Here is a 15,787-nt window from a genome sequence, read left to right as displayed (position 1 = left end):
CTCTTCAGGTCCTAAATAATTTTTAAGAGTATAAGAGGGCTCTGAGCTTAACAGGTTTGAGAACCACTGACCTAGCTAAACTCTTTAGATTCGAGGAAACCGGGACTCAGAGAGCCGAGACTTGCTTGGTCACTTAGTGGCAGACACTGGACCTTCCTCTTTGGGGTGGATTGGATGCGCCCCAAGGTCACTTCTAGTAAAACCTGGGGTTGGGAGAGAGCCTCTGTGGTTGGACAGATGGCTTCTCAAATGATCTGGAATGTCCTTGTTGGAAGCTGCTTGCTGGAGAGGGAAAGCTGTGGGTTTGGGTGTCACACTGACCTCAGCTGGCTCTGCTTCCACTTCTTTCTAGTTGTGCAGCTGGCCCAGGTTATCGAATCTGTTTCCTTGTGTGTAAAACAGGAAGGAGAAAATCTCACAGGGTAGCTCTAGGGTTAAATGAAACCAAGGGACTTGTGTCCAGGACTTAGTACCGAGATATTAATTTCTACCTTTTTAATGAAAGGACTCAGAAGGGAGAGATATAAACCATCATGGAAAATGGGACTGAATAAAAAATGTGTCCCAGGCTTCCTTGTGTAAACTTCTGGGGAGAGAGGGAGAAGAACACCGTCACAGCTGCTTGCAGAGTTCCTGAGTGGCTCCTGCGGACCAAGCTCAGCTGGCAGCAAAATGGTCCGTTATGTGGACTGTTGCTGTAGAAAAAATTCCCCCTTGACAATGACACACCCAAGCATTTCACAGTATCTGTTTTCCTGATCCAAACACATCATCCCGGGCGACTTCTCCTTTTGCCTGGAGTCATTTCCTCTGTTCTACACCCCTTTAGGGTGCACCAGTACATCCTATTAAAAATGCTTTTTTCTGGGTGCAACCTCATACCAGGCAGCCCAACCCTGACTTACAGGAAGTTCCCAGGGGAGCTTTTCCCTGGGTTTTATTTGCAGTAATAGGTGGGAACATTCTAGCAGCAGTTTGATGATCATTTATGATACTGCAAACAGGACCAAAAAAAAAAATGTGTTTCTCTCCAGAGCATCCTGATACAATGCCTGGGAACGTGCACCTCAGTCTGAGCTTGGGTCCGCAGGGCTGACAATGTGACTGACTTAGCCAGGGTGGTGCCACAGCCTTTTCTCTGCTGCATCTCCAGCCCAGGTGATACATTTTCCTTTCAGATTCAAGCACTCGGGTCTTTTATTCACAAAACACAGCAGTGCTGAGACCAGGGCTCACCTCTGTCCTCTCCCTTTGGGATCTCCCTGCTGGCACACTGTTCCAGACACTGAACTACCTTCTGGTTCTGGCCTCCGGTGGTGTTTTGCCTGCTCTTGACCCTGCTGCCTCCTACCACCTTGCAGTCCTGGCTCACGGGTTCCTCTCCTCTCCCAGGATGACTTAGATGCCTCCCTGTTGTGTGCCATGAGCACAGCGACTGTCACTGCCTGCTTTCTCTCCCATCTCCCTCACTGCACCATCAGTCCGACAGGACAGGGACCATGTCTCTATCTTGTTCCCGCCTAGCAGATGGCCACTAACTGTTGCTATCCAGTGACAGTTTTGTAAAAGGGATACCATTCAAGCCAGTTGGTCTGCGACAATCCTTGTTCACAGCTGTCTTCTTGCAGAGTTTTAATAGCAACCCCTTTCACTCTTAAAATTGTTCTGGCTTGAATGATAAATTATATTGGCATCCTACTTTAAAATGAGATCATCACTTCTTCATAGCACCGTCCTTTTGTTTAAAAAAATTATGGAAGTATAATTTACATGCCAACCAATTCATACATTATAGAAGCATACAGCTGGATATTTTTAGTTAATTTACACTGCTGTGTAACCATCACCATTTCCATCACCCCAATAGTGCCAGTTTGTAGTCAATTTCTGCTCCCACCCCCACCTCAGGACCTATGATCTACTTAATGTCTATACAGTTTTGTTTATTCCTAGAAGTAAATGGAATGGTATGTAGTTTTTGTCTGGCTTCTTTCCCTTAGTGGAATGTTTTTGAGGCTTATCCATATCACTGTATTTGTGAGCAGCACATTCCTTTTTATTGCTGACTCATACTTCATTGTGCATAACTTGTTAATGCATTTATCTGTTGATGGATACACAAATTGTTCTAGGTTGGGCAATAAAGAATAAATAATTCTATTTTGAAAATTCATGCACAAATCATTGTGTGGGCATATGTTTTCATTCTCTTGGGTAGATATTTGGGAGTGAAATTGCTAGGTGATACAGTTAAGTGTATGTTTGAGTTTTTAAGAACTGCTGAATTATTTCTGAACTGGTTGTGCCATTTCCCACCAGCAGTGCATGAGGGTTCCAGTGTCTCCACATCCTTGCTAACACCTGATACTGTCTTTATGATTACTGCCATCCTAGTGGGTGTGCAGTAGCATCTCACTGTGGTTTTAATTTGCATTTCCCTAATGGCAAATAATGTTGAGCACATTTTCCAGTGCTTATTAGCTATTCACATATTGGTTAAATGTCCATTCAAATCTTTAGCTTGTTTGTTTAAAATAAACATTAGAATAGATTTATGTTTATAGAAGAGTTGCACAGAAAGTTCGGGAAGTTCCCTTGTAGCCCTCACCTAGTTTCTACTATTGTGAACATCTTAACATTACCAGGGTGTATTTGTCAGAACTAAGACATCAACATGGGTATAATACTATTATACTCCAGACTTTATTAGAAGTACCAGTTTTCCCCTTTTCTGTTCTGCTCTTATCCAGGACACCACATTATGTCACCATGTCTCCTTAGTTTTCTCTGGTCTATGACAGTTTCTTAGTCTTATTTTTTCATGACTTTGATGGTTTTGAGGAATACTGGTCAGGTATTTATAGAATGTCCTTAATTTGAATTTGTCTGATGTTTTTTCTTATGGTTATAGATTTTGTAGAAGAATACCACAGAGGTAAAGTACCATTCTCATGACATCGTATTACAGGTACATGTTATCAATACCAATGATACTAACTTTGATCATCTGGCTAAGGTAGTGTTTGTCAAGTGACTTCACTATAAAGTCATTTTTCCCCCCTTTCTATATTTTATTCTTTGGAAGCCATTCACTAAGAGCAGCCTACTTTTTTCCTGTTTGTTTTTTCTTTTTCTTTTCTTAAAAGCATAGTTTGCTTGAATACTGAGTTTTAAAAGTTCTTCATGTATTCTAAATACAAGTTCTTTATCAGCTATATGATTTACAAATGCTTTCTCCCAGTTATGTGGCTTGTCCTTTTCATTTTCTCAATAGCTTCTTCTGAAAAATAAAAGTTTTAAATTTTGGTAAAGTCCAATTTACTTTTTAGTGACGTATCTTTAAATAATCTGTGCCTAACCCAAAGTCACAAAGATTTTCTCCAATGTTTTCTTCCAGAAGTTCTATAGTTTTAGCTCTTACATGTAGTATAATTCATTTTGAGTTAATTTTTGTGTAACCTGTGAGTTAAGGGTCCAAGTTCATATTTTTGGATATGGATATCCAATTATTCAATATTTGCTGAACAGACCCCATTGAATTGCCTTGGCACCTTTGTCAAAAATCAGTTGACCACAAATGTGAATTTTTTTAATATATATATTCTTTTTTTATCATAGGTTACTACAAGATATTGAATACAGTTCCCTGTGCTATACAGTAGGACTTTATCTATTTCACATGTAGTAGTTAGTATCTGCAAATCCCAGTTCCATTTATCACATATAAGTGATAGCATAAGGTATGTCTTTTTCTTTCTGGCTTAACTTCAATTAGTATGATAATCACTAGGTCCATCCGTGTTGCTGTAAATGGCATTATTTTATTCTTTTTTATGGCTGAGTAGTATTCCATTGTATATATACCACATCTTCTTTATCCAGTCATCTGTCAATGGACATTTAGGTTGCTTCCAAGTCTTAGCTACTGTAAATACTGCTGCTATGAACATTGGGGTACATGTATCTTTTTGAATTAGAGTTCCCTCCAGATATATGCCCAGGAGTGGGATTGCTGGATCATATGGTAAGTCTATTTTTAGTTTTTTTAGGGAACCTCCATACTGTCCTCTGTAGTGGCTGCACCAAATTACATTCCCACCAACAGTGTAGGAGGGTTCCGTTTTCTCCACACCCTCTCTAGCAACCACAAATGTGAATGTTTTTTGTTTCTGGATTTTCCATTCTTTTCCACTGATTTTATGACAATACCATACTCTCTTGATTCCTTTATAGTAAGCTTTAAAATCAGGTAATTTAAGTTCTTCAACTTTATACTCTTCCAAAATTGTTTTGGCTATTCTAGGTCCTTTCCCATTTCTATGTAAATTTTAGAGTTAGTTTGTCAATGTCCACACAAAAGGCACCTGAGATTTTACAGGGAGTGCACTGAATCTGTAGACTATTTGGGGAGCACTGCCATCTCCATTGGTCTAGATCTCCTTTGCTTCAGCAATGTTTCACAGACCGAGTGTATAGATAGGCTTTGCTCTTCTTTTGTTAGCTGTATTCCAAATACAACCTTTGGTGTTACTGTGAATGGAATTTCCCTAATTCCATTTTCAGATTGTTCAATAGTGATACAGAGAAACACAACTAATTTTTGTAGGTTGATCTTCTATCCAGAGACTTTGCCATCTGTAATCATGTCATCTGTGAATAAACACAATTTTACTTCTCCCTTTCCAATCCGAATGCCTTTTATTTTCTTCACCTATTGCAGTGGCTACAACCTCAAGTACTGTGCTGGTTGAAGCAGTGAGAGGTGACATACTTGCCTTGCCCCCCACCCTGGGGGGAAAGCATTCAGTTCTTCACAACTAAGTATGATGCTAGTTTTAGGTTTTTCATAGATGCCTTTCAAAAGATTGAGGAATTTCTCTCCTATTCCTCATTCGTTTTTATCATGAATTTTCAGTTATCTGTTTGCCATTTCACTTCTATAAGTTTTTGCTCATGTCTGATGCTAGGTGCATACACAATTATAGTGGTTATAACTTCCTGCTGGACTGACCCTTTATCATCATGAAACAATTCTCTGTTTCTAATAATATTTCTTGTCTTAGGGTCAGTTTTGCCAGGTGTTAATATAGCCATTACGACTCTCTTGTGATTACTGTTTACATTGTAAAGTTTTTAAAACCTTTTAGTTTCAAACTATGTGTCTTTGAATCAAAAGGTCTCTTGTGGAAAGCATATAGTTGGATTTTCCTTTTTAACATCCAGTTTGACAACCTCTGCATTTCGATGGGAATGTTTAGTCTTTTCACGTGTAATGTATATTGTCCATATGGCCGGCTACGTGGATGCCATTCTGCTATGTGTTCTGTCTCATGTCTTCCTTGTTCCCCTGTTCTCCTTTCACTGCTCTTTTGTGTTAATTTGTGTATGTGTGTGTACTATCTTAATCTTGAGGTTGATTCTTTTCCTCTCAGTTTGATTTTTGAACTGTATCTTGAGTTATTTTCTTAGTGGTTGTTGAGGGATTACAATATACATCTTTAATTTATTACAATGTACTTCAGCTTCATATTGAAAACTTCTGGTAAATACAGAAACTTTACTACAATATAGCTCCATCTTCTTGCTCTTCCTTTTTGCTATTACTGTCATGTATATTTTATCAATATATATTTGAAGCCCAATAATACATGTTATGATTACTGGTTCAAACAATCTTAGATTTTTTTTTTAAAAATTAGGAGAAGTAATACAAAGTATCATTTCAGCTATATACTCATATATACTTAATATAAAGTATATATTTAGTTATGTATTTATCATTCCGGAGATCTTCATCCTCTTTCCCAGATTGGATTTGGCACCTCAGCCTTGTAGCAAATGAGAGAGACCCAGAATCAGAAAATGCAGGAGCAACTTCAAAAAGGACAAACATGGAAACCTCCCCAAACTCCTGCCATCCATTCTCTGGGGCTAACAACAGTCTGCAGGCTCCGTGACTGCAGGGATGCCGCCTCCTGTCTGTCCTGCCTCCCTCCTCACATCAAAATGAGCTATGTCTATGAAAGCTCTTTGTAAACTTCAGATGCTATACAATTTTAAGATACCATTATTAATACTATCTAATTTGACCAAGAAACTCAGCTCAGGGAAGCTGACTTTCTCAGCTAGTTCGTGGCAGAACTGAACTTTAACCCAGATCCGCTGGGGCCGGGCCCAGTGCCCTTGCTTAATCAGATGAGCAGGCCATAATCATGCAAACTCGCAGAGACAGACTTTCACATAGCAGTTGGGTTTATCTGAGTGTTAGAGATGTTGAGTTGACTTTAAATAGAAAGCAATATTGAAATTAGCTTTCAATGACTAGTTCCAGGGAATCAACAGCACTTGCAGAAATTTTACAGGTAGAATTTTACACAGTGGCTTTCTCTGAGAGGGCCTTGGTGCCTCTCATAACTTTTTTTTTTTTTTTTTTTTTTTTTACAATTATTTCCTTCTTCTGTGAGGCTCAGTTACAAGGAAAGCCTCCCACCAGATTTTGCTGCAGGAAAATTGATTGCTCTAGTCTGAGATTTGGCAAGGGAGAAATCATGCTGAGTCAATGTGACTAAACATCTGGACACACCCAAGTTTCCACTGAACAGAATCATCTGAGGCAAACATGTTTAAATACCTAATCAAACCATTACTAACAGTACATGCTACACAGCCTTCTCATTTCTTTGTTAAGGCGGTAACAGCCTGCAAGAAATACTGCTCCCCAGCATGGTTGGAAAACTACAGCTAACTGGCTCAGGAAAGCAGGGCTGGGACAAAGGCAAGTCTCCCCAGAGATGAATGGGGTAGAGTCAGGGCTCACTGGGACTGAGGCTTCATGCTGACCTTTAGTTTTTAGAAAATCCTCCAATGTTTGGCTTACAAAGCTTAAGTCAACTCACATTACTGTTCACCTTTATTATAACTTTTTGCCTTGCCCTAATTCCCCAAATCCCAAATCAAAGCTTGGGCAGGAATTCTACAAAAACAGCCCTTCTGTGCAAACCTTCCAAGGCTGAATCCTTTGTTTGACTTACATAGGGAGCGTGGAAGTAACGTACTAGCTGGGGCAGATTTGAAAATCCCAGCTCTGCCACTCACTTGCTGTATAATTCTTGCAACTGAAGTCAAATGGCTTGTTGGCAGGCTAGGCAGAAAGAAAGCAATTTTGAAAAAACCCAGAGACCTTACGTTCTCAAGTGTAAGCATATGATGTGTGCACAAAAGATAAAAATTTAGGACAGTGCAGAGAACACACGTTTCTAAGGGAGAATATAAAAATCTCCACCTGACCAAAAGTGGAGTAACAAGAAAAGTCAGATGTAAAAGTAATGCATTAAATAAACATGTACAGCTCCACGGGACCTCCTGACACTCTGTACTGTCAGCCTTGTGAGAGCATGGCGCCTATGTGACCCTGGATGAGGCCAAGGTGTAGGGGACAATCCACTTTATAAAAACAGTTTCATTGAAACGTCCAGCAGAGTTCAGGAAGACGTGGACTAGAGTTGACCGACGAGTCCCAGAGAGAACACAGTGACCAGGAGGCCCCATCCCATGCCCGCTCTGTCACTTAGCTGTCTGGGAGCTGCGCGCACATACACGTCGGCTCCTAGTACTGCAGATGAACGGCGCTGCTCCCCTAGGACCCGGGACTTACCTCCAAGCCCACCAGCCACCTGGAGGGAATCACTCCGGCCAAGTCTCCGTTCTGGTCTCGCCCCATCATCAGGTTCTCCCTTTGAGGTCACTCGTCCCCGTCAGCAGACACATAAGCTGGACTATCTCCTTCCTTTAAAATAAAAACCTCTCCTTAACCCCACGTCCCCTCCCCTTCTCCCCTGCACTCTATTACTCACCCTTTCAACAGCCTCCCCCTCTGCTGTCTCCAGCACCTGCTCTGGTTAGGCTTTCCTTGGCCCCACTCACGATAAGCACTCCTCACCGATGACCCGCTAGAGAAGATGCGCTCCTGGTGCCTCCTGCACATGACGTGAGCTCCATCCCGGGATCACGCCTGCCACCGCCCACCCCTCACACAGCACCAGGAGAGCATGTAACCGGCCGAGTTTGGAAGAAGCCCCCAGGCACGGCCAGCCCGGCCCGCTGAGGGCCTCGCTGCCATCGGGGACATCTCAGCTCTCTCTGTACGTCAGCTCCTGAGAGCTGGCCCCACGACAGCTGCACTGACATCATGCAGAAGCTTTATTATGCAGGACCTGAGGCCCCGCCCTAGGCCTACTCAGCCAGAAGCCGCACTTGGTATGACCCCAGGTGAGTCTGGTGTACACTGAAGTCCAAGCCGCACTGCTCCCGGCCATCTGATTCCAAGGTTCAGTTTTAGGAAACCCATTTACCCACAGTTAACAGTGAAAAGGGTGATATTTTGACCTCCCATCTGCCTTATTCTTTTGTTTCTCAGTTGGCTCTGAAACTGGGAAAAACCGATGGTATTCACCGGCTCCTTCAAACTTCCCTGACCTCCCTGTTGCCAAAGCCTGTGGTCACTGCTCAGTTCTTATTTTAACTGGTCAGCTGCACTGGACAGTTATCACTTCCTCCATCTTCAAACACTTCCTTAACTCAGTTGCCAAACACCACTCTCTCTCCACTGGCCACTTCGTCAGTCTTTGCTGGTCGTCCTGTCCCCAGGACCGCCCTGCACCGCACAAGTCTGGGTTCCCACCAGCCACTCCCTCCCCAGATTCACCTCTTGCCTTTATCATCACCTTCTGTGACAACTCCCAAATGTGTCCCCAGCCTCTTCCCGAGTCCAACTAGGACATCCAACTGCCCCATCGGCTACATGTGCGGGTGGGTATCTCAGAGTGAACGTGACCCAAAACACATTCTTCATTCAGGAAGAGCCCTCCTCCCAGCCTTCTTCATTTTAGGAAATCCAGCGCCTGCTCTGTGCTCAGGCACCTGCCGGGACTTCCCTTTCTCCTTTCTCTCCGACTCTGCACGCAGCCCAGCAGCACACTGTTAGTGCTGACAGTAAACCGCGTCCTGAATCTGGCGGTTTCTCCCCCGATCTACTGCTCCCGCCTCAGTCCGAGCCTCCATCCCCTCCCGTGGGACCCTGGGCAGCATTTCCTGTTCTGTCTCTCTCCCTCCACTGGTCCCCCATCTCCACACACTAGGCAGGCTGTTTTCCAACCAACAATCAGAATGGTCTTTTAAAAACACAAATAAGATCATGTGATTTATTTCCTCAAAGTCTCCCCTTGGCTCCAATTTCACTCTAACGGAATCAGTTACCTAAGCCGGAACCACCACCTGGTCCCTGGCCACATTCTTTCTCCACACCGGCCTCCTTGCTGATCTGGGACCTACGCTGCGGCCTTGAGTACTCACTGTCTCTGCTTCCAGACCTCTTTGCCCAGGGTTCTGCGTGGCTGACCCGTTCTTTCATTCAGCTGTCCACTCAAATGTCACCTTCCACAAGAGGCCTTCCCTGACCGCATGATCTATGGAGATGCCTCCTTCCCGTCCGTTCTCATCTTTTATTCAGCTTTATTTTGCTCTGTAACATTACATATTTGTGTAACAAGCGTCTTCCCTCACTGGTCGGAGGGCCGCGGGTGCTGGCTCATTCTGTTCACTGCTGAAACACCAGCATCCAGACACACCCCACGGACTCGCAGGCATGTGGACACACACCCCACAGACACGCGGGCACGTGGACACGAATCACTGCTTTCTGCATGAATGTTACTTCTCCCTCCCTGCTTACATTTCTCCTCAAACACCAGGACAGTGGTCCCTGCTCATGTGCTCTGCGCTGGTCATGCTCTGCTCTGTGTCTGTTAAACTGACACAGGGAAAATTTCAACCCCTCTATTACCCTCCCCACACCCCACCCGCCACCAAACGCCACCGCCACCACTACAGAATCATTGGTAGGCATATAAAGAGAGGCTTCAGGAGAAAAAAAACACAGATCTTCCACAAACCTTCCACCTAAAACAGCCACTTCCATACTCGGGAGGAAAGCACTTTCAAAGAAACAGCACCACATTAGTCATGCAATAGCTGCTGTTCTGACTTATCAGAAGGGAACATGTAGGTCACAGCATCGTGACATTTGTCTCAGAAAAGCAGTATCTCTGCAAGTCAGGAAAAATCTCTGTGCAAACGCCTTTCAGAGGGTGCAAGAATAAACGCACATCAAGAGCCTTCTGATGCACTGGTTGTACCTTTATTGTTTTTACCTCGTTCACTAACAGTTCCGTGATGCAGGTTACCATACACAGTTAGATGATGTCTGCATTGCACACCTAAGCTATACAGCAAAGAACCAGAATTAGTACAAATACAAGAACTATATTTACATTCTGTATACTCAAGCTCCAAACATCAGATAATATTTACATAATAAAACATGAAAATGAAAATCTGAAATTAATAATGTACATTGTTGCTAATGTGCTCAACTCCTTCACTGGGGAGAGATCAGTTTGCAAAGTCTTGGTTCAAAAAGGCCACTTATGCTTCACGGGTTTTGCTGTAGTGCACGAGGATGGTGACAAGAGACCTGAAATCTCAACAGACAATTTCTTTAGAGCCACAGAGTCTAAGACAGTTTGTGAGAAGGCTGATGGATTCCTCAGGTGAACTGGTGCCAGAATAAGCAGCATGAAAAAAATTAACTCGAAGACATGAAAACGACACGTGACAGCCAGGGTTTGGCAAGAGACCAACCTCAGCTCGGACTTTCCATCTGAGCACAAGCCGTGTGGCTGTGAGTTTTTAACATGAAATTTGTATCAACTCTAATTTCTTCCTTTGAATGGTTAGAGGCTTTCCTAAGATTTTATGGGGCTCAAATACCAGTTTCATAAATGGCCTTTTGAACAACAGCAGCAGATAATCTCTCAGCTGATATTTCCGTTTACTAAGGAAGCACAGATCATACATTCCTGCTACGCACAGTCAGGGTCTGGCCGCACACCTGGGTGGATCCTCACTGGCCGGTGGACAGCTGCAATGCACACGAGTTAGAGCCCTACTTCAAATACATTCAGCAAACCTTCTGAGAGCAGCAGCAAAATTAGTCTCTTCTTTTTAAAGAGCAGGTTAACAATCACATTTTAAAAAGGGAACCAAAAGGAAAAATGAAGGACCAAGTCAAACAAGAAACGAACAAGCCCTGATACTGTCCTGGAGAACCCGAGTGGAGCCCAGACAAGGGGATGCCAAGTACCGATAGGTGCCTCACGCCAGGTCATCCTTGCTTTTCCAGTTCAATGTGCAATTAATTACAGCGGTATAAATATACAAATACCTACAAAATTAAATATCCCTGTAAATCAGATAGCAAGCAGCAGGCAACAAAGTCTTTGCTTTGATATATGTGCCAGGAGAAGTCATTTTATTTTTAGATACCAAAAGACCTTTCACAATGATTCAATTTATTCCTCCAGTGTAAAAGAGCTGAAAAATCCCATCAAAAATATGAGTAGTCATGTGAGTTCTATGTAGCTGAAGGGGAAAAAAAGCAGTGGTTTTTCAGTTGGGAAAAATAGTTCCCTCGCCTTCGCCATGTTATAAATACACATCGGGATTCAGGCGTCCACCCGGCCGCCAGCAGCAGCCTTGGCCGTGCGCCTGGCTTGTGCACGAGCTGGCTGGCCCTGCACAGCCTGGCCTGAGAGCTGACTGACCCCCAGGGCGGCGCAGCGACAAGGAAGGTGTCAGCACTGGTTTGGTGGCAGCTGTGAGGCCACGTTTTGCTTTGGCAGGAGACAGAATGATGGGGGAGGAGGGGAGGGGACTGTTACCTTTATGTGGCACTCATTTCTCCTTAATTGGCGTAAGAGTGTTCTTTCTTGCCCTTTATGGCTTGTTTAAATGAGTGCTTTAGGTTAAAACAAAACAAAACAAACCTCAAAAGGTGGTTTCCTTAAAGGTTCAAGTTCTTTCAACTTTCCTGCCATTATGGATTCAGCTAAAGCCTCATAAATAGTTCCTAACATAGATTCTCAGAGCTTCAAAGTGGAGACGGCCCTGTCTACAAAGGGAACATCAATCCTGAAACTGTTCCAGCTCCAATCTGAAAATGGGCCCCCAGAGAAAGCGGTACCTACAGAGGCTGTCTGTACCTGCAGCCACAGCTGAGGCCCCGAGGTGGTGGGAAGCCCACCTGCCGGGACCCCTGCTTCCTCACAAGGCCTTCTCACCTGGGGATGTTACAAACAGTCCAGCTGGGCCTGTGCTAGTATCTGACACCTTCTCCAAAGCAAAGACTTTCCAAGCCAGTTTTGTTTGAGTTAGAAGGAAAAACAGAAGTCATCTCAGCGTATCACAGGTTTTACTCTCCCACCACCACCACTGTCCCCACCTCCTGGTGCCACAGACATGGATCCTCCGATCAGACTTTGTAACAGCAGCAGCATCCATGATTTAATTCTGAAAGTAACCTTCAAATCTCATCTTCATGTCCCTGAAATTAGATTTAATGTCAGCCCAGGAAGCCGTCTCTAAGCACTGACAGACCCTGGATTTGAGTATACACCCGAAGGGCACATTGTGTCCATCAGACAAGAAACCTCTAACTACATTAAAAGTCTCATATACCACTTAGGAAACAAATAACATTATAGTTAGTGACCTATGTTTTAAGGAGAGGAAGAAAGTTAAAAAAAAATCTACTATAGAGTTTTAATTGATAATTGATCATTTTTTAGGCAAGGTCACAGCCTTTGATTTCTATCCTTTCTTTTGTTAAGCTCTTTGTGACTCACTTTTCCTCCTCTTTGCAAGGCAGTTATGATGAACGAAGCTGGGAGCGAGCCCAGCCAGGAAGTCAGAAGCAAGGGGCTGGGTGATTACGAGCCTGCCCAGCCACCATTCCGTACAGTGCACAGGCCCTTCCCCTTCGCTGCCCGAGAGTCAGCAGCCTGGAGGCTGAGGACCCCAGGTCCCACCCAAGTGGGAGCAAGCAGATACTCTCCTGAAAGCCTGAGGGACAGGCAGACAGAGGTGTGGGCAAGGGAGGTGAAGGACACAGTACAGAATAACCCCAAGTCAACTGGCGAAGCAACGGAAGTAACGGGAGGCCATCTTCCCCACGTCCCTCCCATAAACTCCTTGCAGCTGAAAGAGGAAGACGTCCTCCAAGACAGCCCTGGGAGCAGACCCTGCTCTGCCAGGAGGGGGAGACCGTCAGCAGTGAGCCGCCACCCTTCTCCTCTGGCTTTTTTCCAGACGGAGACAACCAAGGAGCAGGATGCAAGCAGCTAGGCCTGGGGCCAGGGCTCAGGTGGACCCTCTTCTCGGCCCCCAGGTAGGGGTCCTTTTCTTTTTAGTGATGGGAGGACATCGGTTATAATCCTGGGACCCAGGAAGCAATGCCCATCATGTCTGCTTATTTATGAATACAGGGAGACAAGCATCATTCAGAGTATTTTCAATTTGACAAGGGTCATTGAACATGACCACTGGATTTCGAGGGAGACTTCCAAGTTCAAACGTAAGAGCTACATGTCTTTGATTAGCGGAGTGACGACAATCATAACGTCACTACCTGGCATTATCATAATTATGATGATGACAGAGGCCATCAAATTCATCACCAGAAACTGAAACACGCCCTCCTTGTGTATGACATCACGGCACTAATTCCAACTGTACCGCCATAACTACTCATGCCAAGAACAGGACTGAGAAACTGAGAGGAGAGGCTCCCTCCCGGTGGAGTCAGAGGAGCCCTGCTGTGACAACGACAAGTGTCCCACTGGCCGCCCACCTCCACAGCCCACTGCCAAGTCCACGGTCCTCTGAAATCCACTGGCAGTGTCCTCGGCTCTTCCCTTCTTACAGGGTCAACAGCAGCCACTGTCCCACACCTGCTAAAGAGTCCTCTCTTCCACTAAATGAAAATTACATGGCTATGTTCTAAATAAGTCCCAGTTTCAGAGAACATAACCTGTCCCATTTCTAAACTCACTACAACCTTTTCCCTGAATGGAAAATGCAGGGATTAGCAATGGCAAAAAGAGACAGAAGGGGGAAAGGTTAACTCTTTTTCCTCTTAGGTTCTAAAAAGACCAGATGTCTCCTCCTTTAGTCTCGAAGCTACCCAAGAAAAATTAAAATTATGTCACAAATAGAAAAGAGAAATAAATATTATGTTGTCTTAAAAAACAGACAGAGATCTCCAAAGACAGCAGTACAGACATCAGAGTGGTCGCAATAGGGACCTATCATACAAAACAAGCCAAAACACACCAAAAAGTAATTTGTAGATTCACTGGATCCCCTCTGGGTTTCTGGTTTTTGTTTGTTTTCCCCTTTTGTTAGGCCACATGCTCCTAATGAGATTCTCAGCACAGGAAAAAGAAAAGAGTACAGAGCAACGGGGATGGGGAACAGGAGTGCTAGAAAGAGTGCTGGACAAGAGGGACAAGGAGTTAAGCCACAGGATCACACACAAGAGTCACCGTCAAAAATCACAAAGAGAAATGAGAGGTAACACTTCCTTTATCTCTCGAAGGTGATGAGGGCGCTCGGCAGAGTCACTTAGTACTTGGCTTGGCTCGGGCATCTGCGGGAGAGTTTCGACCTGTGGGTGACAAAGGGATTAGAGAATTAGGCAGATGGCAGGATCAGAGAACTGGGTCTATATAGTCTCGCCCTTGCAGGTCTTCTTCCTCTGTGGTTCCCTCCTTGAATGCCCTCCCATCCTGCACTGCGGGCCCAGGTCTCCAGGCTCCTGAACAAACAGGGCAGCCTGCAGTCCTCCTCACCCTGGGGACCCGGGGACACAAGTCCCTAACAGGATCTGAGGCTGGATCACAGGGCTGAATACTGGGAAACCATGAAGGCTCTCAGTCTTCCCTTTCTTCAGTCCCACCAGCAGCAGACCCCTTAAGAACAAAAAGTCAAAGCAGGAGATAAATTGGGTGCAAATTGACCAGAGTCTCCTTGGCCCTTCAGGACACCAGGAGACACCTTATGAGAAGCTGAGGCCCCATCACCACCTTACAACCACACTTGGACTCCTGTCCCTCCTCTATTTTAAACTTGTTTGGAACAAGACTTCCTTTCCTAAGTATGGTGCTGTCCCTGGGACCAAAAACCACGAAGAGGAAGGAAACACAGGAACAACTTCTTACCGAATTGTGCCAGCAAGGAGCGGGTTAAAGGCATATAACCAGTCACTCATGTCTTTGTCATTGAGAGCCTGCAAAAGGACCCCGCGGTGCTTTGTGCATACAGCAAAGGTGTTCAGCGTCTGGAGGAAACACAGGAAGATGAGAAAGTCACTACGCGCACTGAACAATGGGGACCACCTGCCATCTTCAGGAGGCTCACAGCACTTTAGACCAAAGGTTCAGAGACAGCAAATAGAAAAGAGTTTCTGCACCACACAGCAGAGTCCAGAACACAAAAGGGAAGACCATGTATGGCAATGAAAAGCAACAGGGGGCAGGACTGACCTTCACCATGGCCTGCTGGTCCTCGCTGTATTCCACCTGAGCTGTGGACAGGTTAATGATGCCACGCTCCACTGGGTCTTTGTCACTGTTATAGATGAAGACATAAGGGCGACGGACCACGACAAAATGTTTAGCCCAGTTGCTGGAGAGTGGCTCCTTGAAATGCAGATATCCTTTCTTAGAGACCACTGAGCTAAAAAAAGCACAGCACAAGAGAGGTTAGTTGCTCACAAAGATAAAGTAATCATGAGCTGAGGGTGAAGGCCAAGACCCTAGGATGAACAAAACAGGCAAATGATCCATTTGGCCTAGAATCCGATCTGCCAAAGTAACGCCGCGAAAGACCCAAA

At 44.6% G+C, this 15,787-nt stretch overlaps 1 protein-coding gene and 1 non-coding gene across 7 annotated transcripts in view; one reads left to right on the top strand and one right to left on the bottom strand.

The window, feature by feature from the left end:
- Window positions 1–859: 859 nt before the first annotated feature.
- LOC116668352 lies at window positions 860–1,006 on the top strand. The gene has a single exon (XR_004325522.1).
- A 9,170-nt stretch (window positions 1,007–10,176) lies between these two features.
- KIF1B (kinesin family member 1B) overlaps window positions 10,177–15,787 on the bottom strand; it is a 135,355-nt gene continuing 129,744 nt past the window's right edge. For all 6 annotated transcript variants that reach the window (XM_032495156.1, XM_032495158.1, XM_032495159.1 and 3 more), the window contains 3 exons: window positions 15,438–15,630; window positions 15,114–15,232; window positions 10,177–14,560 (listed from right to left, as the gene is read on the bottom strand). In XM_032495156.1, coding sequence (XP_032351047.1) covers window positions 14,518–14,560; window positions 15,114–15,232; window positions 15,438–15,630 — 355 coding nt within the window. In that variant the 3' untranslated portion in view covers window positions 10,177–14,517. The remainder of the gene's footprint in view (window positions 14,561–15,113; window positions 15,233–15,437; window positions 15,631–15,787) is intronic.

This window comes from Camelus ferus, chromosome 13 (assembly GCF_009834535.1).
Source record: "Camelus ferus isolate YT-003-E chromosome 13, BCGSAC_Cfer_1.0, whole genome shotgun sequence".
Lineage (NCBI taxonomy): Eukaryota > Metazoa > Chordata > Mammalia > Artiodactyla > Camelidae > Camelus > Camelus ferus.
Note: the sequence above shows the minus strand (reverse complement) of the source record. Positions and strands in the feature narration are given on the sequence as shown.